Source organism: Barbatula barbatula (genome assembly GCF_947034865.1).
Source record: "Barbatula barbatula genome assembly, chromosome: 16".
Taxonomy (NCBI): Eukaryota; Metazoa; Chordata; class Actinopteri; order Cypriniformes; family Nemacheilidae; genus Barbatula; species Barbatula barbatula.
The window spans coordinates 21092993-21119691 of NC_136779.1; the positions used below are offsets into that span (position 1 = coordinate 21092993).

Consider the following 26699-nt stretch of genomic DNA (forward strand, 5'->3'; position numbering starts at 1 on the left):
CAAAATCTAGCATTCCAGTGCTGTCCTGTTAGTCTGGGTTCAGGTGGATTATCACAGTCCTCGGTCCACCGCTCACACCACTGACTCTTTGATGGTTGCCTCTTCTGAACCGGAGAGGTCATGCACCGTGCTGGGCGCGGAGCGGAGGATCACCTCGCCTGTGAGCTCCACCGGCACTATGAGCTGTCCCTGTGGTCGAGGGTAAGTCACTGACACTCTGTGCTGTGCAACCGCCGTGTGTTCGGGTGGCTGTGCGTTAGCTGGCATTGGTCTGATCTGCAGCTCAAGGGCCATGGCGAGTTCCAGGTTGCTGCCATAGAAGGCGTCCATTTTCCTCTCGACCAGGCCCTCGTCCTCCTGACTCGTATCTTTGCTCTTGGAACGCCGAATGAAGCAGGCATGACGGACAGCACGCTTAAGCAGATGTCTACGGTACGTTCGCTGAATGACGACAGCCGCCTGCTCCTCCTCTTTCCTCCTGACGGTGGTGACGATGGGCGCGAAAGAAGCTTTGCTCGTAGTGAACTTTGTTTCAATGCTCTCTTTCATAGCAACCATCTCAATGGAATCACCCAGAACCTCTCGAGTTACTGCTAAAAGAATATCCAGACAGTGGATTTTGTCGCCCATTACGACGGGCAGATCCATGGCGATCAGTCTGAGGCGGTTGGGTTTGGCCACGCGCAGTGGTTCCTGCAATACGTCGACAAAGTCAAATAAGCGGTCGTATTCAATAAACTGCGTCCCTTCAACGTCAAATTTCTTCCACGTCTCGTCGAACATCTCAAAGTCGTCCTCGCACAGCGGGTCTCCGCTCTCCTCCTGAGCGACGTTAAAGTTCTCCAGAATAATAGCGATGTACATGTTGACTACTACCAGGAAGGTCATGATGATGTAGCTGCAGAAAAACATGATGCCCATGGCCGGATTGCCGCAGTTGCCCCTGAAGCCGGTCCCAGGGTTCTCTATGTCAGGGTCGCAGTCCGGAGGGCCGCTGTTCAGGATGGGCAGCAGAAGGCCATCCCAGCCCGCTGAGGTCGTGATCTCAAACAGACAGATGATGCTACCGCCAAACGTTTCGAAGTTGAACATGTCGTCGATGCCCGCCTGCTTTTTCACGTAGGCGAAGTTAGACATCCCGAAGATGGAGAAGATGAACATGATGAGGAACAGAAGCAGTCCGATGTTGAAGAGGGCAGGAAGTGACATCATCAAGGCAAACAGCAGAGTCCTAATGCCTTTCGCTCCTCTGATGAGACGCAGCACGCGGCCGATCCGAGCGAGTCGGATGACGCGGAACAGGGTGGGAGACACAAAGTACTTCTCGATGATGTCTGATAACATTAGACCTTGAGAGAGAGAGGAGATACAGACTGTTACAAACATGTTGAGTAACTGTAGAGTCAAGAAATAAATACAGAAGTGTACTGCAATGGATCTTGAAGAAATATGCTACCCAAAAAAGCTCACATAATTTACTCACACTTCCAGAACCTATAAGCGAACAAATTGGGGGCTTAGGGCCTCGCCGCCACTAGGGGGCCCCCGTGAGCACATGAAATTACAGCTTTTTTTCGCAACATTGCAATATCCACATAAGTGAAGTGGCCAATGAAATAAACAGATGCGGGAGTTACTGGTGACAGAGCCGAGCAGTGATGCATCAAACAGAAGAAGCTACTGTCGTCTTCAGCCGTAGTTCAGCAAAACGCTTCAGTTTTAAAGTTGAGAGAATGCTGTGCAACACACAACATACTGTAAGTGACTAAAACATTCAATATTTGACAACTGTTTAGTGTTTAACAATAGAAATGTTGAATGTCCGATGGTATTCACGGATGCAAATGACAAAATGCTGATTTAAGTGATTCGTCTCATTTATAATTATCTGTCAATTCAGTGTTTTTTTGGGGATAAGTAAATACACTAAATAAGATAAAAAGATTAAATCATCCTCAAGGGCGGTGTGGCTTTAAAAGGGTATCTATATGTTGAGGTTGAAATTAAAATAATCTTTAAAAGAAAATCTTTGCAAATAGTTAAATGCATTGAACAGTAAATTCCACAACCTTTGTGTGGTCTGTGCTCATAATTTAAAGGGACAGTTCACCTAAAATTGGAAATCACAAGCACAGTACACTTGTAATGCAAGGTTTCTGTATTTTTGTTTTTATGACATTCCTACATCCCACACACAGCTACAACTAATAGAATTGGGTGTAAAGTATTAAGTCTGCGTGCAAATAATAAAAATATTGACAATATATTGTATCGGGGGCACACAGGGGGACCCCAAAATAAAATCTTGCTTAGGGCCCCGAAAAAGGCTTGGGCCGGCCCTGCTCACATCATTCCAGATGTGTATACTGTATCTATATAAAGTGACCGACATTTGGGTTCAGCTAAAGAAAGAAATCAAATGAGTCATTCCAACTATTCTAACACATAATATGGAATATTTTATACAAAAATGGGAATATAATATAGAACTCCACCATCATCCACCAAGAATCACTCTTTTTATCTGCTTTTTCTTCTACATTTCATGATAGATCACTAATGTGGTAAAGCATAACACGTCCTCTCTGTTATGATTATTTATTATTTGTAATCTTGAATATTGTTAATAACCATGTTAAAGATCTTCCTCCAAGGTCACCATGTGAATAGAAATGTCGGAGTTTAGCATAAAATGTCACTCCTGTTAGTGTCCACCCTGTTCATGTGCCGTTTTTGTATTAATAAAATAAAATCATCACATATTTATACATTTCTTTCTGATTACATGAAAGAAATGAATTAGCAAAATTAATTCACTTAATAATGGGACAAAATTGCATTAAAGTCCCTTTTTATGCTCAATAAAATGCATTAAAATTACACCGTTTCATAAACATTGTAATTTTAATAGATAATAATGAAGTTAAGTTTAGTAACATTTTATTGAAATACATTTGCGCGACATTTCAGCCCTTAGAAATGATATATTTTACACTAACTATTAAAGGAGTAGTTGACTTTAATATGAAAATGTCATGACAACTCACTCACCCACATGTCACACAAGCCGCCTGTGTGTTTATTTCTAGACAACACCCTTATTCATCGGCTGGTGTCGTGTAGAGTCATTGAAGCTGAAATTTGGACCGTAACCAACAGCCCTCCGTTGAAGTCCATTATATGGAGAAGAACCCTGGAAAGCTATCCTCAAAAGCCTCAACTTGTTTACAACAGAAGAAGTAAACACACGGATGGCTTTGTATGACATGTGAATTATCATTAACTACTCCTTTAATTCTAAATCAAAAGAGATGAGAATGTCCTGTAACAGGAGGGACATTTGGCCTGTGTCACGTGGTAAAACCTCTACATCATAATATCCTAAGCTGGACCGGTATATTTTCTCATAGTTTAATAAGCCCTTCTTCAACTGAAATAATAAAATGATGTAAAGTTCAGCATTTAGATTTTTTGGTGGAAAGTTACTACTAGTAACTACATTTTTGGGTGAACTTTTCCTGCAACTAATAAGTTTCTCTTCTGTCTGTGAGACATTTTGGGGTCGGGAACCACCAGTTGAGAATCCCTCATCTAGTTTATTTATTCAAATATTCCATCTGAAATAACAATGAACAGTACAACTGCAATTTTCCACTTACCTGCAATAGACAGAATGACCACGACGAAATCAAAGACGTTCCAGCCAATGGTAAAAAAGTACTGTCTGAGCGCAAATAACTTGAGCACACATTCTCCTGAGAAGACAATGATGAACACCAGGTTGATCAGGTAGAGGATCTCCTCTTTCTCAGGACTCTGGTTATCTGTCTCCACCATCATGGTCACCATATTGAGACAGATGAGGACCATAATGAAGATGTCAAAGAACTGCTGTGATATCAGGTCGAACACCAGGCCCTGGAACATATTCTATTCAAAACACAACACAACCCACATGATTCGCTTTCAAACCGATAGACAGTGGCCGATAAAACATGGGTGACATTGGGGTTCATACAGTGGGCCGAGGGATGGGTTTGACAGGTTTTTTGGATCCCAGCTTCTTCATCGCATTGTAGTATTTCTTCTGCTCCTCTGTCATGAAGAGGTCCTTCCCTCCAAAGTGCAGAACAAACAGATATTAATGATTATTTCTGATAACGACTGAATCATGACTGAATGATGTGGACTGAAAAGGTGCGGATGCTTATCTTGGACTTCTGCTGATTGAAGTTGTCGATGATGACGCCGATGAAGAGGTTTAGTGTGAAAAACGAACCAAAAATGATGAAAATCACAAAATACAGGTACATGTAGAGGTTGATCTCGTAGGACGGCTGTTCGCCCACCTGTCACAGAAGAATCAATGACCCTTCAATGAGTCACGCAAAAATGAAAATTGGGTTTTATTTCACTCATGCTCAGTTCTCTTTTCTAAAGAATGATAACAGTTGTTCAACTGCCGTGTAAATATTCCACTTTGTTCCAAAGGAGAAGTAAGGGCTACTTCAGTATAAAGACAGGATTTTCATTTTTGTCCGAACCGTCTTGAACCAGACACAGAATGAACGCTGTTCAGGGGTTTCATATAAAAACACACACATAGAACCACTCTACATTGCCATGTACCTCTCTGGAGTCCACTGCAGCATACATGATGTCCATCCAGCCTTTAAATGTGGCCTGTGTGAGAGAAGAACTCTCTGAACATCAGCACATTCAACACAAGCCTGTTCTTTATCATTCACATGTACTGTGTTACCTGTGGATCCTCTGAGGCATTAAAAGAAAATACGATGGAAATGACAATCAGTTGTGTGAATAGTTGTGGATGTGTGTGCTGCATGTCACAGATTGTTCTTTACATAGAGAAAACCTACGATTTGCAGTAGAGAGAGGTAACCGAGTCCCACGTTGTCATAGTTGACCTTCACATTGACCCAGCGCACCTCTTCGGTGTCCATCAGAGCCATGCAGTCGCTTTTGTTGTTCACCACATCCATGGGCAGCCGTTCCTCTGTGGTGCTGTTGATGCAGTGGTAGAACTTCCCAGCAAACAGATTGACTCCCATGATGCTGAAGATCAGCCAGAATATCAGACACACCAGAAGAACGTTAAAGATGGAAGGGATGGCACCAACCAGCGCGTTCACCACCACCTGTATGGAGTATCACAATCTGATTGGTCATATTTGTTTTCTATACATTGGAGACACCGGAGCAAACAGCTGTAGAGAGGCATTTATTTGGTACCCTCATTCCCTCGAATCTTGACAGGGCTCGAAGAGGTCGAAGGGCCCTGAGCGTTCGGAGAGATTTGATAGGTCCAAGATCAGAATAGCCCAATAAATTGGCAGTTAAGCTCACAATCGACACCTTAAACAAAAACACACAAAAAATCCTGATAAAAGCAGCAAAAAACATTGAAAACTGCCATTTGGTCCAAAAGGTCAACTCACATCTACAATAAGGAAGTCTAGCCAGCACCATGCATTGGTGAAGTAGGTCTTAAAACCATACGCCACCCACTTCAGTAACATCTCCACTATGAAGATGTACGTGAAGACCTTATCAGCATACTCCAGGATGATCTTGATGACTCGACGACGCTCGATGTTGATGTCTTCAAATGCCTGAAGCGATGAAAACGAGAATTGAACAGCACAGACTATAAACACATGACTAGATTGAGACAGTTTACGGCCTGGTGACTGTGAGACTCACCAGAGCTCCACTACTGAGGAGGATCATGAAGATGATGAAGGTCTCAAAGTAGTCGTGCTCAACGATGGTGAAGCACGCTCTCCGAAGGTTCCACCACCTCTTCCCCCATCCCTCTGTGATGTCCACTATCAAACACGGACATCGTCTAACACAACCTAACAGAAAGAAAGAAAGAAAGAAAACTAAGGCAAGTTCTTGAAGCTCTTGCAGTGGCTTGGACTGGACTGACGTGCGGTGAAAACCTTCAGTGAAACAGGGCTCTGGATCTTCAGGTTCTGGTTCCTCCTCCTCCTCGGGTTCTGGTTTGGGTTCTGGAGGCCTGTAGTCCACTGTGCTGCACACTGAGGAATCGTCATCATTAAGAGCTACCTGTGCAGAGGAACACCTGTGATGTCACACGGATGACGCGACAAGTCCCAACAAGTCATCAAACGCACATTTAATGAAACTGTCATTTCTTACGCCAGCTAGAGGTCAGAGTACATTAACTCTGTGTTGACACCATAACCAAAATTAAACGGCCATTTTTATCGGAATTTACAATTTATAGGTATCAGTTTAGGATAAATAATCAGTTTAGCTTGTAAAAGACTAACAACTTTTTTTGCAGAAAAAGACATTTGGAGAAATAGTTGAAATAACAGAAAAGATGCTCTGAAAGAAATGTTCTTTTATGCAAAACCTTTTTTTTGACAGAAAACAAAACAGGTCGTATTTCTTGTATTTAAGAAAAGAAATTCTTATGTGATGACCTGAATTTTCATCACAGTTTTCATGCGTCTTGTCATTCTGTCAACATTTCTTCAACATTGCTGTTGAATGACTTTATGTCACTCCTGAGGTTGGATTTTGTTGAAATTGAACACACACTGGACTGGAATGACCGCAACTCATCTTGAAAGGCTGATGATAAAAGCTTGAACATGTTTGAAGAAGTGCAGCAAAATAAAATATATGTTTTTAATTAAGTTGTTCATTTACTGAAACAAAGACTGTAGAGAGAAAATGGATGAAAGGACCCTTCTAACTAAAAACAACAAAAAAAGAGAAGATATCTGTTAACTAACCTTTTCCTCATCTTCATCAGAAGATTCATCTGAATCCTCCTCCTCAACATCAGACTCGCAGCGAGCTATAGGCACAATGACGACTGAAGGCTGTACACAGATGGTCAATCCGTCGGCCACTGTTTCCTTCTGCAGGTGATTTAATGCGTACAGTTCTGTGTCCGTCTCTCCGGTCTCTTTTTTGACATCAGGAGGTTTTTTCCCAACCATCCGCAGCACCATACTGGCAATAAAGGCTTTGAGCCAGTCTATGGCCCTGGTGATGCGGCCGATGGCGATCTGGAGGTTGTTCATCTCGCCGTCCTCATCCCCTGTGGACAGGTTATCTCCACTGAAGGAGCTGAGCAGCAGGGCCAGGAACAGATTCAGCACCTGATGAGCACACGGCACAATCTTTCAATGACTAACATCAGAAACAACTGCAAGACTTTTGCTGAAACTACATTGTGTTACCCGTAATTTCACAGTCATGGTAGTATAGCGGTGCGATGAAGGTTAGACTCTGAAGGGTGGCGACTATCGTAGCACACTTTGTGTTTGTAAACTACTATAGAAAAGCACAAATGTCAGAGCATGTAAAAACCCACGAAGAGTCCCATGACACCCTCAGACCCCAGAGGGTTAAAGGAATAGTTCACACAGAAGTTATTCTAAACTATTTCATCATTTACAAACTTTGATATCGTTTCAAACCTGTATGACTTTCTTTTATAGAACACAAAAGAAGATATTTTGAAGAACCCTGGTAACCAAGCTACATTCACCCCCATTGACTTCCATTGTGTGATCACAAAAGCCACTGAGACATTTCTCAAAATATCTTCTTTTGTGTTTCACATAAGTAACAGAGAGGTTTACATGTTTTCACATACAAGAGAGTCAATAAATGATGACGAAATTTATATTTTGGGCTAAACTATCCCATTAGGATAGTTCCATTGTGACGAGGGATATCTTTTGATATTTTTTAACACTGGAAGTCGATTACAGAAACAGTGGTCGATACACAGTATCTTAATATTAATATACTATTTTCAGAGGCTTTTTCTGCTTTTATTTGAAAACATCATTAGTTCTTTTTTCATCTGAAAATCATGTACCAAGCCTACTTTACACTATTTCAATTTGAAACTTCTCTCTTATCCTTTTTATAATCAACAAATGATTGATGTTCTTCCAGAGCAACCCGGAAAAATGTTCTCAACAGCCACAAGTCTAACAGGTCTCAAGACAGAAAGCATCCAGACAACTGTTTGATTCAAAAATATGCTTTTGTTCCTATAATTTACACATTCATAAATATCTACATACTGTACCTATATCAGCAATGTTTTATAAATAACAGTAAGTGAAAGAGCACGACAGAAAGAGAGTACTGTACGCAACGTGCACCTGAAGTGCTTCAACCTGAAAAATAGATTCATTGTTTAATCGAAATGATTTTATCATCAGGCAGATACCGATAACATTAAAACGACCATTTATCTTCCGACACCGATACGGACGATATTTTATCATGCATCCCTAACAGTGACAACGTACCCCATATTCTGTTGCAATACATGGCTTTTTAAAAACCTTTTTCCTAATGCAATAACGGCAAAAAAGATCAACAGTTTTAGCAGCAAAGACCTGAGAAATATTGACCGGAGTAGATATCCCTGCTATCTTCTAAATATATACCTATGCAAAAAGACAGTGTTTGGAACGTCAGCCAACATCAGCAATAAAAGCGAATCTATACATAGACAGCCTCAGGTTCATGTGGCCCTGTCATAACGCAGCATTAATAAAGATAATGTCGTCTGGGGGAGCGGTGCAGGGAGCTATCTTTAGTGTGAGGGTAAGATCACTAGACAGACCTGAGATCTGACAGCCGGACTGCTCGACACAACACAGTTTTAACATCGCATTTAAAAACAATGAGACAATGTTGAGAGGAATTTACATTGGAAGGAAAAGCATCCAAATCACACCCGTAGTCGTATCATTCATATTTCAGTTTATGTAAGAGCGTAACAAGTAACATATTTCCAAACTAATTCTCATGAGTCATGTTTTGTGTGTCAAAATAATTCTACACATTAATAACCCCGTACATCACGCCACACAATGCAGTATTGGCCATTCCCAGATCATCTGACATCAGATCAGATCTGAGAAACACACATGGAGCAGGTGCTGTGATTTTCAAGCCAAATGAGGCCACAGATATTTGGTTTCCCGTGCTATAATCTCCGCTCACGACGCCGACAGCGCTGATGCTGCGTGTGTGATTTATCATGTGTGTGTGTTCTGCTGATGTGCTGTGAACAGCAGATTTTCCATTCTCGTCTTTAAAATCTGAATGCGTATTGTTATTTATATGTTTATTTATTACTATTACTTGTTTATAATTATTAAATTGATATAAAAAATATTATCACAAGACAATTGTTATTAAATTTAATTCATAACAATTATGGTTATCTTATGTATATAATTATATTACATAATAATGTATATTAAATGTAATTAATTATTATTCATACATTCATTATTGCAAATCATTTATAATTACATAATCATAAATATAATGATTTATATAATTCATCTGTTTTAAGTAGTGCACATTAATGCAGTCATTTTATATACTGTACAAGTTCACCTTCAAGGGATCCTGACTGAAGGGGACACAATTTCCCTATGTTTTACTAACCCTTAAGGCATCCTGACTGAATATGACTTTCTTCTTGAAGATTAATGCAGTCGGAGTTATAATACCACGTTTCATTTTTCTTCCAAGCGGTAGAATGGGGGACAATTTTTTGAAGCTCCAAAAAGTGCCATCGATCAAAGAACTGCTCGACACGGCTCAGTGGTCTAAACAAAGGTCTTCTGAAGTGAATATATGCGTTTGTTTAAGATAAATATCTATATTGACAGCGCTATTAACAATAATGTCTAACTTCCGTTATCCCTCTTCTGAGCGTGAACCTGAGGCTTGTCTGAGCCGTGTCGAGCAGTTCTTTGATCGACGGCACTTTTTGGAGCTTCAAAAAATTGTCCCCCATTCTACCCCTTGGAAGAAAAATGAAACGTGGTAACGACTGCATTGTTCTTCAAGAAGAAAGTCATATTCAGTCAGGATGCCTTAAGGGTTAGTAAAACATGGGGAAATTGTGTTTACCTCTGAAATATCCCTTTAGGTATGCATTAAGTTAGTATACATTAAGATCATTATACTTAATACAATATATATTAATATAGTCTGCACTAAATATAATTTCATATAAAAAGAATTAAAGACTATTTAATTAAATGTAATCAATGTATTTATTGTTGTCTGTATTAATCATAATTTATAAAAAAATTATATATATAAATGTAGATATAGATGTTATTATAATTGACATAATTCATGTATTTACTGTTGTCTGTATTTTCATGTAAACATATACGTTACGATATAATATCTCTAATGTAATTGAGTCATCTTGCATAGTTTTGAGAATGAATATAAACACCATTGAATTTACAGAATATATGAGAAGCATTTGAAAAGTGAGCCTCCGTGCACTTGCTGAAATCCGAAGCTGTACTGATTTGCATTTAGTGTCATTTCTCATCCGCTGCCCAAATCTCTTTTGAGAGCCAGTGGTGTATAGAGAAGGTGAAGAGCTGGCAAACACCAGAGCCCTACAGCTGTCCATGTTTGTTGCGTGTGTGCCAAGAGTCTCAGCACGCAGCCAGATTCAGAAGCGCCGTTTGCTGGCTCGCGTCAGAGTGTGTAAATAGAGACCGGCACTAAACATGCAATGAGGTTTGTCCTGAAGACAAGTGCGATTACCACGTGAAGACTTTGTCAGGGGTTAAGTAATGATGCTTTTGTTAGCTTGCTAAGACAGGCCACTTCCTTCTTTCTCTAAGTTTAAACCGTGAGGAAGTGCGTTCAGCCATTTACACACACAGCTGTTAGCAGCTCATCATAAAGATATCACACGCAGCTTCCTGTTGTCATACAACAAAGCCAAACACAACAGCTGCTGGTGAAAATCAGGCGTGTGGGTTATCACGCGGTTTTCTCCATGCTGTTAACGTTCCTTTGTGTTGGTGAAAAGGTCAGTTGGGGCCTGACACGTGAACATTCCAATGCCTTCCAAATTAACGCCTGATTATAAACGGGATATTCCGAGAGCTCTGCTGTTAAATGCTGTGTCACCTGAATGTCAACAACAGGCCGCTTGACCTCATCTGTGCTCACAGGGGCTTGATTTTGCTGCCACGCTTAGCTCGTTCTGTTTTAATCACTATAAAGTGATTAAATAACATAATAACATATATAAAGATTTACATCTAAGCAGTGACAACAGATCCCCATCCTTTACACAAAACTACCGCAACGTACAACAGCTCTACACAGCTTAAAGTCCCCCTGTGGTCGAAAATGTTATCCATTAAAATGATTTTTCCTGTCTTAGAGGCGGGGTGTCCGATTTCTTTAACCATAGTATGTGCGCCTCAACTGCTATAAACGTTACTGTTTCCAAATATATAGAGACTATATGTGTCCCCGAATAATACTACAAAGTAAAAATTTTGGCAAAAGTCAGAGAAAAAATCTGATCGTGATTAAACCTGAAGACAATGTAATAAACAACCAAAACCAATTTATAAAGTTCGGCCTACTTAATATTAGATCACTAAATTCAAAGGCAGTAATTGTAAATGAAATGATCACGGACAACAGTTTTGATATACTCTGTCTAACCGAGACCTGGCTTAAACCAAATGATTATTTCGGTCTAAATGAGTGTACCCCACCAAGTTACTTTTATATGCATGAGCCACGTCCGGTTGGTCCGGTTGGTGGTGTCGCTACAATCTTTAGAGACTTTCTTACTGTAACTCAGAGAAAAGAGCACAAATTTAAATCATTTGAAGTGCTTGCTTTGAACATAATTATTCCTTACAAAAGTAAAAAAACATTTGCTTTCTTTTACATTGCCTACGGTGTATAGACCCCCTGGTCCCTACACTGATTTTCTGAAAGAGTTTGCGGACTTCCTATCGGACCTATTGGTTAACGTTGATAAAATACTAATTGTCGGAGATTTTAATATCCACATAGATAGCGCTAACGATGCATTAGCACTGGCGTTTACAGAACTACAACAATCTTTTGGGGTAATACAACACATTAAAGTACCCACTCATCGATTTAATCATACACTAGACCTGATTATATCTCACAGAGCCGATCTAACCAATATAGATATTATGCCTCAAAGCGACGGAAATTGGGCACTATTTTCTCTAATACATTAGAAGCTGTTGCACCTACGAAGTCAAAAAAGATTAATGAGAAAAATATTGCACCATGGTACAATAGCACCACTCGCGCCCTTAAAAGAGAAACTCGCAAAAGAGATCGCAAATGGATAAAATCGCAATTAGAAGTCTTTAAAATGGCGTGGAAAGAGAGTGAAAATTGTTATAAAAAGGCACTAAAAGCAGCAAAGGCTGAGCACCTTCGTAACCTCATAGAAACCAACCACCACCACCTATTCCGCCGCACCTCGGTAGCAATGAATTCATTTTTACAGAGAAAATCGAAAACATTCGTGACAAAATTGTAAAAACTCAACCTCCAAATCTGTCCTATGAATTAGCACCAACCATCGCTCCAAAACAAAGGCTCCAACGTTTTTCACCTATAAAACAGGAAGATTTAATTCAACTTATCGCAACTTCTAAACCTACAACTTGCTTACTAGACCCCATACCAACTAAATTATTAAGAGTTCAATTGAGCCCATTTATAACATTATCAACTCGTCAATTAATCTAGGCCATGTCCCAGGACCCTTTAAGATGGCCGTCATTAAGCCTCTAATCAAGAAACCAAACTTAGATCCAAATGAACTTGGAAACTATAGACCGATTTCAAATCTCACATACCTGTCTAAAATACTAGAAAAAGCAGTGTGCACTCAGCTGTGCTCTTTCTTACAAAATAACAACATGCACGAAAAATTTCAGTCAGGCTTTAGATCGTATCATAGCACTGAAACTGCGCTCGTTAAAATTACAAACGACCTGCTTATAGCATCAGATAAAGGTCACATCTCACTCCTGGTCCTGCTTGACCTTAGTGCTGCGATCGATACCGTAGACCATAACATACTTCTAGATCGCTTACACAATTATACCGGTATTGAGGGACAGGCACTACAATGGTTTAGATCTTACTTGTCAGACAGACAATTTGTCCATTTAAATGGGGAATCATCCAATCTAACGCAAGTAAATTATGGATTACCTCAGGGATCAGTTCTGGGACCCGTGCTGTTCTCCATATACATGCTTCCCCTCGGAAACATTATTAAAAAACATGGAATCAGCTTCCATTGCTATGCAGATGATACTCAGCTATCTCATCAAGACCAGATGATTCCTCCCAGCTATCCACATTGGCAGAGTGCATTGAAGATATAAAACATTGGATGACCTGAAATTTCCTTCTTTTAAATTCTAATAAAACAGAAATATGACTTATCGGACCAAAGACACGCAAACCGAATATTTCTGATTATAAACTGCAAGTTGAAAGATGTACTGTTACTCCAACAAATACAGTAAAAGATCTAGGCGTTATATTAGACAGCAACCTGTCATTTCGAAATCACATCTAAAATGTCACAAAAACAGCCTTTTCCACCTAAGAAATGTTGCCAAGTTACGAAATATTCTGTGTGTTGCTGACGCGGAGAAGCTTATTCATGCATTCATGACCTCAAGACTTGACTAATGTAATGCGCTACCTAGTGTTTGTCCTGCATCATCAATAAACAAACTACAGTTAGTTCAGAAAATACCATCACATAACCCCAATATTATCAACCCTTCACTGGCTTCCCATTAAGTATCGTATTGACTTTAAAGTTCTTTTAATCACTTATAAAGCCTTAAAGGGTTTAGCCCCTACCTACCTAACAGAGCTTCTATCACACTACAACCCATCACGCTCTCTAAGATCTCCAAACTCAGGACTTTTGATAATACCTAGAACAGTGGTTCTTAACCTTGTTGGAGGTACTGAACCCCACAAGTTTCATATGCGCATTCACCGAACCCTTCTTAATTGGAAAAATAAAATATGATTTTTTTCAAATTCAAAACATAAGTATATATTTTACTGGTGCACAAAATGAACCGTGCATCAACATCACTGTGTTTTAAAGAACAAAACCATTAAAAAAAATGTCCATCTCCATGCAGCTTCAGGAAGTGTTCTCTTAGTTTTGCCGGTGCTAGACTAGAATTGCTCAATTTGGCATTGCAAATCATGCAGTTAGGACGCTGACTCCCATCACGTTCCGTTATACACGTGAATCCATATTGTACATATTCGCCCGACCAAATTCTTTTTTTGCTCGACATAGTTAGTATGAAAGGATTAAAATATTCAGAAATAAATCACACGACATACCATCACGACAGTCACAAGTCGACTACAGGGCGCACCAAATTCCCTGCAGCACAGATAGGCCAAGCGATGTTGCGTGATCACCTGCAGCCAATGATGGCCAATCGGGGTGTTTCATCACGAATCATATGAGTCGGGTGTGTGTCTTGACCTCCACCGAACCCCTGAGACTGACTCACCGAACCCCTGGGGTTCGATCGAACCCAGGTTAAGAACCACTGACCTAGAATAACTAAATCCACCAAAGGGGGTCGAGCGTTCTCATACCTTGGGTTTTTCGTTATTCCCCTGTAAAGCTGCTTTGGAACAATGCAAATTGTGAAAGGCGCTATATAAATAAAATTGAATTGAATTTCTCATAGCGGTTGTTGATGCTCAAATCACCAAAACAAACACGCCCCTGCCCCCATCTTTCACTTTCATCAGCGCTCGGCTTGACTACTGTCCATCCTGTGCACCTTACTGCTGAGGTTCAGCCCGACTTTCTCTAAACAAGCGTAATTCGGAAATCGGAAACCCCGCCTTTAGAATAGCTTGAATGTAACTATACACCTCAGGTTTTTTTATTTCACCACAGGGAGTCTTTAAGAAATCTCTTAAAAGATGATTTACATTTACACATCTGCTTTTTTCTATTCGGGTCTGTGAATACAGTTTAGCTTTCGCCGTCATCCTGAGTGAGAAATAGGAATTTAGCAGAGGTACCACCAGGTTTACTTACCACCAGGTTACCAATGACCATGACCATCATGAAGACCACCAAACACATCCCGGCACCAGCAACCTCCATGCAGTCCCACATGGTCTCGATCCACTCTCCGCACAGGATACGAAAGATGATGAGGAACGAGTGAAAAAAGTCATTCATGTGCCAGCGGGGCAATTCGCAGTCCTGCGAGATCTTACACACGCATTCCTTGTAGCTCTTGCCAAAGAGCTGCATGCCCACCACCGCAAAAATGAAGACGACGATAGCCAGGACAAGGGTCAGGTTCCCCAGAGCACCCACGGAGTTACCAATGATCTTGATCAGCATGTTAAGGGTGGGCCACGATTTAGCCAGCTTGAAGACACGCAGCTACTTCCAGCACACAGAGACGCGCACAAACACAACAAGAAACAAAATAACATCAACGATATCCAACATGCAACAAAAACAGCAAATATTGAGAACTTGAGATTCAGACTTACCAAACGAAAGGACCGCAGAACTGACAGCCCCTGAACATCGGCCAGTCCCAACTCCACCAGGCTGAGGGTGACAATGATGCTGTCAAATATGTTCCAGCCCACCTGGAAATAGTAGTAAGGGTCCATGGCTACAAGCTTGAAGACCATTTCAGCTGTGAAGATCCCTGTGAATACCTTCATTGAAAAAATAATTATGTTAGTGCTATGAGTGAAAACAAACGGCACATATGATCATTCCTGGGTTCATGGCAGAACAATTAACTGCAGTCATCCTCATAACTTCTGTCCTGATGTTATGTATGATGCTTTATATCACAAGTATTTACATTTTCATTCATACGTGGTCATGGTTGATGAATCACAGTTAAGAACCTCGACTGCAACTTTATGCTTCAATTGCAAATCCAAGACGAACTGTTATGTTCTGTTACTGTGAGTGAATAGGGATGAAGAAACTGCACGATGAACTGCCTCTACTGTACTACGAGTATGGATGAAGGAATTTCTTACAAATAATATGTTTATTAAGTATATTTAAGTTAAGTTCAAGCACATTGTAAGTATACTACTTGAGACTAAACATTTAAAATATAGAGTATACAACGTAGTTTACATCTAGGTTTCTCATTTCTTACCTCAAAGAACATAGACGTTCACCGAAGTATACAAACTAATTTCCTATACCTAAAAGTATACTCTCGGTGAACTAGATTAGTGGTTTTCTTTAAATAAATTTTACATCATATTTTAAGTTATAATATTATATACTAAAGTTATTTATATTTTGTGCACTTTATGTTTTCTATTTAGATAAGAACAGTTCCACATGTTTTACTCTAAATTTATTTGACACCAAAGCAGTTATGTAGCTCTGTAAATCTGAACATGACACTATGAAACTATGTGAAAAAATATACTTTCAATATTATATCTATTAAAAGATTGAGCACAATTTAAGAAAAATGTACTTAGTGCCCCATTTTAACGATCCAAGCACATGGCCTAAAGCGCACAGCGCAGGTGCACTCAGGGCGTGTGGCCGAATCCACCTTTGCTAGTTTGCGTGTGTGCGAGGTTAAAGGAACCAGATTTTTTTCTTTATTTACACAATTATAATCCTTTACATTGTAGTCTATTTATTTTTTATACTTTGCATGTTTGTGTGCTGATGTACGATTGCTGTGTACCCACCTAGAGGTGCATATTACTAATGCGCTCTTTAAATAACCAAAAACATTTTGTGCCAATGACTTTAGAGCAGGTTTGAGTTGGTCTACATGACGCAGTTTATTTTCAGTTCCTCAAAATAGCAACACGGCAACGATGCGTCTGAGCACACCTCTTTTTTTTTTACCACAAATCGGCGCCAATGAATTAGCTATTTAAACAAAGCGGCGAAGGACGGGAAAATGAGAACTGCGTTGGGCTGGGACTAGCAAAAACACTTGCGCTGCATTGTGCCCGGTCTACGATAGGGTCCATAGACTTATCTGTCAGTATATAAAGTATATTTCTAAGAAGTATTAAATGTAGACTAGAACTACACTTTCGTATTTTTGGTTTAAAAGCACCATAATCATAGATTTTGTGTCTTGAATACAAACTTGAATACACTTCTTTTTGTAAGGAACTGCATGATGGAAACTGGCGTATGCATCTAAAATGGTCAGGAAAAATCAATAAGTTCAAAGTCATGAATTGTTGATTACTCAGCAGAATGCATCTCAGGCTCCATGCTTTGTCATGCTGGTTAGTGCTGGTTTGATATTTGTCCATCAGAGCCCTGTAGTTCAGCCACAGAAAAGCCAGTCAACCAGCGTGGTCTTTCTAAAGAAGCTGCTTGACAAGGATAGAAGCCATTTCTAGTTTAGAACACTAGCATTTCACACTGATGACCAGCATCCACAACACAACAGATGATGGTGGTCTTTTCAACAGGATAACTTTAGTCCAGACGTATCGGTGTAACACTAACCAAGTTGCCCACTGAAAGAACATGTTCGAAATCCGGACTCATGGGGTAGTGCTCCATGGCCATGAAAAGTGTGTTGAGCACAATGCAGATGGTGATACCTAGATCGACAAATGGGTCCATCACTACAAAATGGACCCACTTCTTAAAGATGATCCAGGGAGCGCAGCAGTCCCATTTAAGGAAAATGTCCGCAAACTTATACCAGCCGGGTGGACAAGGCCTCTGAGCCTCCTCCAACTCTGGGGAGACAAAGAGACGCAGAAACAGAGAAAAGTGAACACACAGTATTGATCAGAAATGACAGAACAATAGCAAAACTCTGCTGGTCTGCACAAAGATTATCACCGCTCCGAATAAGTCAACAGTTTTTTCTGCAGACTTTATGTTTTGCCAAACTCTGCAATATTGTTGGGGCATGACTAGCTAAGAAGAGGTCCTGTAGAGGTGAAAAAAGAGACCTGTAATTCTGAAATGGTGGAAAAGGAAAAATGTAATATGAACACAATAAAATTTAAACCATATACACTGTAGCTAGAATAGTAAAGTAACCGGGCTTATAAACTTCGAAAAGGAGGGGAAAACATTTCCTGGAAACTACTGCCAACATACAGTAGACAGGTTGCCAGACATCCCCTCATTGCCACAAGCAGGGTGACGATGCCTATTTTTTATGAACAACGTCTATTGTAAATAGGTTGTCAATGTGGGTCATTCTCTTAAAAATTTGTGTGGCCCGCATAATCTTTAGTAAAAATATTATTATTATTATTGTAATGACTACCCATCTTAAATGATGTACTGTATGTTTGACGGCTTGGGCAGAGCATCCGTTAACTGTCAGTCTGCTGGAAGTAAAAACGCTCGCAACTTCCGGTTAACGGGGACTTTAACATTTATCTAGATCCTGAAGCCAACACAGTTAAGAGAACATTCCAGAGCAGGGGTCTTCAACTACTTTTCTTTGAGGGCCTGATTCCAAAGTATGAATAGGTCAGTTTTTAACCAAATAATTTCTTCTGTTATTTCGTATTTCTGTTATTTATTGCATTTTGTTCCTTTCATACTGTTTTTGTTGCTGTTACTGATAGGTCATGTAATGGTCATATTAATGAAGGTATTTGGTTAAGTTAATGAAAGTCAAATTAATTGACGCTAAACTGGTGTTTTATAAAGCAAATCAATGGATCTGTGCAAGACTCTGAGCGCTATTGTCGCATCTTTGGGTAAATTACAATCGCATTCATGTGCCCCACGCACTAAGAAGGGCAGATCATTTGAAGAGCCAGTTCTGGAGGGAGATGAACAGCTATTTTTCATAAATATAGCTGTTCATACATAATGAATGCAGTAATAAAAACAACATAGTTCACGTGGTGTAGTACTCTTCCTGCAGTTACTTTATAATAACATTGCAAATAACATCAAGTTTCTTGAACAGACCGATCAAATGGCTTTAAAAGATGTCAAACGTTATTAGCCAGTTGACAAGCCCTGTTCTAGAGCATTTGGACCAATGAAAAACACAGTCTAAATCAGCGACTCTCAACTGGTGGGTCGCAAGACCATTGTTTTGGCTCGCAAAGTGTAAAATCTAAGAAACAACACCAACATTGGTTGGCTTATTGGTTTTTCTGATAGGAGACTTTTATTTTGAAAGATGTGCGCGAGATCTGTTGGCAGATGCCTGAGCGAGTGAGCGCTCACTGTCCCGAACCGATATCTACGTGAAGGTGAGATGATGTCAGGCTGAATGTCACTGTCACTATTCAATCGTTATTTGCTTAACTGGTCACGAAATAAAAGTCTTTCACCTCAGAAAAACAAACTATCCTGTCCTGTCAGAAGTTATACAGTCCTAAACTCAAGCAAATGTCTTCACTGAAGTGCTTAAGAAACTACAAGCATGCAATGCAACGTGTGAAATTAAAGTAAAGTTCCTAAAAACACATAACTGGTCATTTGTGTGTTAGCCGGGAAGGATTGACATGTAGGTATGATATTCATATCCATCTTAAGTGTTGTGTAATCACCGTGGTAACTCTTGTTTCCATAACCCCAAAATACCATTTTATTTTCACTTTGTGTCATTTTGCATGTGTGTGTAAATTTACAGTAAAGCACATAAAGTGCTACAGAGAAAGAAAGTGTTGCAGCAGATAAAATGATATTGAACCCTCAGGTTTCTTTAGAGACAGTACCATCCATGGTGGCAGTGAGCACACTGACGGCACTGCCTGCTCTCTTGGAGAGTTTGGGTTCGTCCAGATACTGCATGCTGTGTTTGGAGCTCATAGACTTGTGGTCCTCTTCAGCTACGAACTGGAGAATAATGAAACAGACCAGCAAGAGAACAAATATTAGCTTTGTATCATTAGCTAAAGTATGTAAGTTAAATATCTTGAGTTATGTGGGCTCTGAGATTCTAAGCTTCTATTAAATCGGCTTCTTCACTGTTGTATGGAAGAAACAATGTCTCCTGTATCTTGGATGGTCTGAGTATTTGATCTATTTGATCAACTATAGTTTTAATGCTAACTTTGAAAATGTAATGAAGCAAGAAATTTCAACATTTACACCAATTCATTCATTTACTCAAATTGTTTGGTTGTTAATATGACTCGTATTAACCGGGAACAGAATGTCAAATACAAGCATTTTTAGTCACAGGCCTTTGGACCCAATTGTATCAGTGATGCTCGGTGTTGTCAGATTGTGTGCCAGTATCACCTCTCTGTCAGAGTGAACGCTGTTGATAATGATACGAGGCACTATTCGGCCATTACAGTCCTTGATGACATCATCACCTCCGAGACTGTGTAAGGAACATGTTCTGTTCGACCCTTGACTTTGTGTTGTCTGGCTGGCCAAAGACGCTTTACTGCCTGTCTGTAATTTGTGACAGAGATATACCTATATCAACGTGACATGCACAAATATACAATTTCTTGCCTTTTTAATGTGTGTTTATGGTGCGGTCACACTACATTTATGCATCTATCCATAGTGCATTTCAAGTGTAAACCCAAACCCGTGGCATTTACGCCTCTAATGTAATGCCCTAACAATTGATCTAACGGTAAGCCCCTCCCCTTGACGAAGAGGAGCCAATGTCAGTTGAATATGAGTTGCACGGGGACCGGAACTCGGACAACTTTAGGTTTCAGCGCCATAGAGAACCATTGTAAGATCTGAAGCTCTCATCGCTTTAATAAAGTTTTATGCTACGAAAATGATAAAACGATGTGCCTCCTTATTAAAGGTACATGAACAGTTGACCCTAGATCGTGGGTTCATGGCTTCTTCCACATTGTGATGTGTAAACCCTCACTTCCAAAAATAGTTTTAATATAGCTCCATGTCATATTTAAGTCCCACTAGAATTCTCCTCGAGTGTCGGACAAGGTTTTTACTCTGACGGCTGCCATTGAAAGACATTAGGAACTCCGGTCACTTGTCCGAGTTAGCAATAGTAACTAAGGGGGGACGGGGCTTACCGATAGGTCAATTGAGAGGAGAATGCGAGAAAGTACTTTGCATGCTCTTGTGATTCTGGTGTCTCGTGCATACGTGTGCTTAGAAATGGAAGTGAGAACGCAAACGTGCAGTGTGACCGCCCCTTTATGCAGTCAACATGAAATGACAAGAAATCGTCCAGTAGTCACCTGACCTCTTGCTCTTGGTTCCTGAGCTGCTCTAGCAATCTCTGAAACTCCTCTTCTTTTTCACGGGCCTCGGTCAAGGTGGTCTCATTCTGCTCATCGTACGCCATGGCAACCACGGCCAAGATCAGATTGATGAGGTAGAACGAGCCCAAGAAGATGACCACCACAAAGAAGATCATGTAGGTCTTCCCAGCAGCCCGAAGGGTCTAGGCGAGATCAAAACTGGGTGAATTGAATTCACGTACACTGCATATCAAATGAAAAACGTGCAATGACAAATTCAGCGCACCAGCTGGAAGAGGTTCTCCCAGTAATCTTGAGTCATGAGTCTGAAGAGGGCAAGAAAGGCCCAGCCGAAGTTGTCGTAACTGGTGTAACCATAGTTTGGGTTCCGGCCGGCCTTCATACATGTGTATTTTTCTGGACACTTCCTATTACAACAACAGATCACCGTACACCATTTGCCTTTATCTTCTCTTTCATTTACACTGTTTGAAGTGAAGGTCTCTCACAAACTTACCCAGCATCAGAGCTGTTACCGCACAATAAAGCCTCTAAACTTCCATCGAGAAAGTATTGGTTTTCTACAAAATAGACAATAAATATACAGTGTTAAATTTGTGACAACGTTACGAAACTTAAATTCCAATGCAAACAGTAAAACACCTCAACAAAACATCTTTAAAATGAAATTCAACATAATGCTGTTTGATTTACTCTGATGACCCTCACGCAACCAGTGTTAACTATGAAAGACGTTGTTGAGTAAAGATGATAAATGTTAAATAACCTTGACCTGACTTCACCTTCATTTTCTATGTAGGCATTAAAATCGAAAGTGTCAGTGCCGTTCAGGGTGGTGTCATTGATCAGAGTAAAATTGTAGTCATCAAAGATGTCGGTGCCGTTTGGGATGGGCCAGCGAATGCACTTATGACGCAGATTTCCCATGAACAGCTGCAGGCCGACGAGAGCGAAAACAGCCAGCGCAAAGACGGTCAGAATCATCACATTCACCATCTTCTTGACCGACTGGATCAGAGCCCCGACAATGGTTTTCAAACCTGAGAACACACATATCTATGTACGTAAAAGAGCAGTAAAATATATTTGGACACTTATGAAGACTGATGATGGAAAACGTATCGTATAAAACACAATTAAAAAACACTTTTAACCCACCAGGAATAACGGTGATGGTTTTGAGAGCTCGGAGCACACGGAACGTCCTCAGTGCTGACAAATTGCCAAGATCTACAAACTCTGTGATGTACCTAGACACAAATCACAAAACCACACAATAAATATTCATTTACGTTTACATTTACATAAAGCACTTAAGCCAGAGATTCCCAGCAAAAATCAACAGCAGAACGTCACCGCCGCAGAATCGTATCTTATTATTGAAGGGTCGTCATTTAAGAGCGTATATTTCTGTCAACATGTGAGGAATACTCACGCCATGCTGATGACCATGAAATCCAGCCAGTTCCACGGGTCACGCAGGAATGTAAAAGGTCCGATGCAAAAGCCTCGGGACAAAACTTTGACTGTTGCTTCAAAGGTGTATATACCAGTAAAGACATATCTACAACCATAGGGATATCGACATATTACTGTGGAACAAAATAAACATCACCATAGTTTGAAATGAACAAATGAATAGGTTGTAGTTTGCGATTTCCAGGACATATAACACGGCAGATTTTAAGAATCATAAACTAAATCTAAATATGTGCACGGAAACATGTTAACATTTCATTTCAACCCTATACAGAATATTCCGTAGGAAAGATTTATTTAAATGATGTGCGTCAATACAAAATGATTGTTATAAACCTGTATACATAATGTTTGGTTAGGAGCATTCTTCCAAATATCTATTTTTGTGTGTGTTTAGCACAACAAAACAATATATACAGGCTTGTAACAACATGGGTGAACTATCCTTTTAAAATGTCTCTTTTGTTACATTGCTATCCAAGTTGATTACTATATGTGATTTTAACCTCTAATATGACCAGAAGTACTTGAGTGTATTTCTGCAGAAACAAATGTGAGATTTTGCATAAGTGAAAGAGCAGGGCTCTTACTCCACAGTTTTACTCCAGGCTGGAGGATTACTCATGGTCATGAACGCACAGTTGGACAGGATGGTGATCATGATCAACATACTGAAATATCTGAAAGACAGTCAAGGTCTATACACCAGACACTCTTCACAAAGTGCACTGTGAGATTACAGAATAGTTTTATGGTGTAAACACCGGTATAAACAGTATAGATGGTTTTAGTGAAAAGGATTGATATAAAGCGATGATGTATAAACTACGAGCATTCATGTATTATTCACAGAACGGTTCTGTATAAATGATGAGTGTGTTCATGTGTGTTTTAATGATACAGAGAGATGACATAGGGGAGAGACAGAAACCTTTAGCAGCTAAATACATGAAATAATACTTGCTATGTTTGGGTCATTCTCACGATACCACTGAAACATCACGGCAGTAATGATTTCAATTATAAAACATTTCATCGTGAAACTAAATAAAAAATCATAACAATGATACTTCTGATCTCTACCTTGTACAAAGCAGAATACAATATTAACAAAGAAATACATTACTATATTGGTATTTTATTGTATTTTCTCCTAAAATATCTTATTACCGTAATGCGTCTGGCTATGCCTGAGTGCATATGTTGTAATTTAAACAAATTACACATAATGGAAATGATATGTTTTACTAGATATTCTCATAATATACAAGAAATAGTGGAAAATTAAGTATCTGTGACTGATTCTCTGGAACATTTTAAAGGACTATTTACACGCACACAAATCTTTACATTAAATGGACAGTTGACCCAAAACTGCACATTCTGTCATCATTTACTCACCCTGGGTTTGTTACAAACCTGTATCAATGTCTTTGTTCTGCTGAACAGAAAGAAAGTTATTTGGAAGAATGTCTGTAACCAAACGGATCTCATTCCCAATTTACTTACATAGTAGGGAAAATAAACACTATGGGAGTCCACAGGGGATGAGATATGTTTACTGACATTCTTCCAAATATCTACATCTGTGTTCAGCAGAACAAAGACATTAATACAGGTTTGTAACAATCTGAGGGTGAGTAAATGACAAAGTTGTCACTTTTGGGTGAACCTTCCCTTTAATTTGGTTATTTTTTATAAATACGATCTAATTGAATTATGTTTTCTTCATAAACTGGGTAATCTGAGCAAACTGATGATAGACGACCCCAAACGTAAAATGAACACTGCTTCAATATTGTGAAATAGTGAAAATCTCATTTCAATGAGAAATACATCAGATTACGACAATGAAAAAGGGCTTGAACAGTATTTAATGTAAACCTTAAAAGGTCATGCTGGCATATGAAGGATATGAATGTATGAGAATCTTGATGGCTCCTCTTCTGACGACACTAAACGGACTGATAAAATACAGCGCCGGTTCAGCAGTGAACCTGTAGATTGTGTTTCCCTTGCTTATGACAATAAATGTCTGCAGAGGAGATTAATGCAGAGGTTACACCTAATGAAAAGAGGAGCAGGTTTACACACACACGGCATGTGAACAACACACGTGAGAATGAGACTGACTTTCTGTGCTTTGTAGAAAGGGTCTATGTCCTCCAAAGGGGTGTTGAGGAGGTCGTCTGGTGGGTCGCCATAGATCATGGGCAGGTTCTTCCCAGCCTCTAGGTCTTTGCTGGGAGCCTGTAGCGTCTCCTCTGCCACCTCTTCCTCACTGCTGTTCTCCTGGATGATCCTCTCGATCTCCGCCAGCGACTCCGGAGTGAAGCGGCGTAGCACGTGGATGCCTGTGGGAAGGACCAGGCTTGCCATCTTGGCATCGCGAAGAGACGCCACCTCACGGGGTATCTCCACACAGAGCTCCTGAGAGAGAAGAATGTATTAGGAAAAAAAAGATGTATTAGGATTTATTTATTAAAAAGTCCACTTAATATATTTCCGTTTAGTGTAACAATTTGAGTTTTTTATGCAATACCTCTTAATACATTTCAATGTTTCCACAAGACAAAAATCATACGAAAACTGCACAACAGGTCAAACAGAAAAACAGCATCATGCATAGTGACAAAAGAGAGAGACAATCATTAAGATGACCTCAGTTAAATCTATTTCTCTGTTTTACTGCTGATGCTCACACTTGAGGTAATAAATGTCTGTAGGATGCATGCGGATTGCCAGGAAAGGTCACAATACAAACTGACCCTGAATGTCCAAAGTCTCATACGAATATCAGCCAGCCAAAATGAGTCTGTCCGTCTGGGACTCACAAAACAAAGTGTGTCCAAGAAGACAAGCTCAGATCGCTTGAAGAAAAGGTAATGTTACCATAAATTAGGGCTTTGCGAGATATGCGATAGCATACTAAATAATCCGATATCCGGTCTCCGTTTTATTATTTTAAAATCTCACAAATATAATTGAAACTTGAAGATATTCGTCAGTGGTTCTCAAACTTTTTTGTTGTACGGCCCCCCCCCCCCCCCCCCTTATAAAAACGTGTAATCTTAAACAATTTCTTTTTTATAAAAACAAAAACAAATGCTGTTATACAATGCTGGAACATCAATAGGTCTTATTTTTCTGTTTGATTCCATAAAATGTACGATAAATGTCTATATTTCATATAATACCAATGATGGATCCAGGTGTCCCCTAAGTGCCCCCAAAGTGGTCTACACATAATGTGATTTAAAAGAATAATTATACACACATATATATATATATATATATATATATACACATTTTCAATATGCACATTTTCAATATATTACGCAGGAGGGCTGCTCGATTATGACAAAAATCATAATCGTGATTATTTTGGCCAATCTTCCCGATCCCGATTATTTAACACAATTACTCATTAACCTTTATAACAACATAGAAAAAAAAAACTTGGCTTTTTAACTGAATTGAACCGAAAAATAAATGTACAGAAATAGCACTGCTGAACGACTGTAAAGGAAAGAAGTGCGCTGTGGATTTATACTACAAGAAAACAGAGTATCCTTGCCAAATGGAATTCAGCACAATAATCGTTTACCTTGATTATTTTGTTTTTGTAATTGATGAAGGCCAAAATTGACGATTACGAGTCATTTTTGATTAATTGCACAGCCCTATTACGCAGCCCTACCTTATATTACTCATGAACACCCAGGCCAACACTCCAGTGCGATACAGCCAAACTACTACAGTAGTTATTTTTAACAAACATCAAATATTCCACGCGTTTTAGGGTACGCCTAAGACCTACTATGTGCCTGAAGGTACGGTTCAAATAATTTTTTGCTCTAACATCATTCTCTCCCTTTAAAGTATATTATGATGATGCTGTTATGATGAACGGTGGACTGTTATGAAACTGGGGAGCAGTCACACACTCTTTCATACACATACACACAGAGGAGTAAGTGTTTCTCCGTAAAGGTCCAGTGTAGTGGGTCTTTGCAGAACGCATGCGCACAACACAAACACAGATATGGTGGCCGTCCAGCTGCCGCGGGCCATCACGGTGAGCATTGAGTTACAAAAGCACGATGACT

General features: G+C 39.7%; 1 protein-coding gene across 1 annotated transcript; it reads right to left on the bottom strand.

The window, feature by feature from the left end:
- Positions 1 to 72: 72 nt before the first annotated feature.
- Positions 73 to 24969, bottom strand: scn4aa (sodium channel, voltage-gated, type IV, alpha, a; the record flags this gene model as incomplete). The annotated part of the gene is made up of 25 exons (XM_079476167.1): positions 73 to 1349; positions 3660 to 3930; positions 4019 to 4123; positions 4212 to 4349; positions 4630 to 4683; positions 4881 to 5159; positions 5254 to 5376; positions 5460 to 5633; positions 5725 to 5879; positions 5967 to 6093; positions 6792 to 7163; positions 14981 to 15337; positions 15451 to 15624; positions 17426 to 17664; positions 19624 to 19744; positions 20153 to 20311; positions 21093 to 21293; positions 21377 to 21518; positions 21608 to 21671; positions 21894 to 22151; positions 22270 to 22361; positions 22547 to 22675; positions 23181 to 23270; positions 24507 to 24625; positions 24724 to 24969. 25 exons carry the CDS (start codon positions 24967 to 24969, stop codon positions 73 to 75), a joined length of 5466 nt encoding a protein of 1821 aa, XP_079332293.1.
- Between the last annotated feature and the right edge of the window lie 1730 nt (positions 24970 to 26699).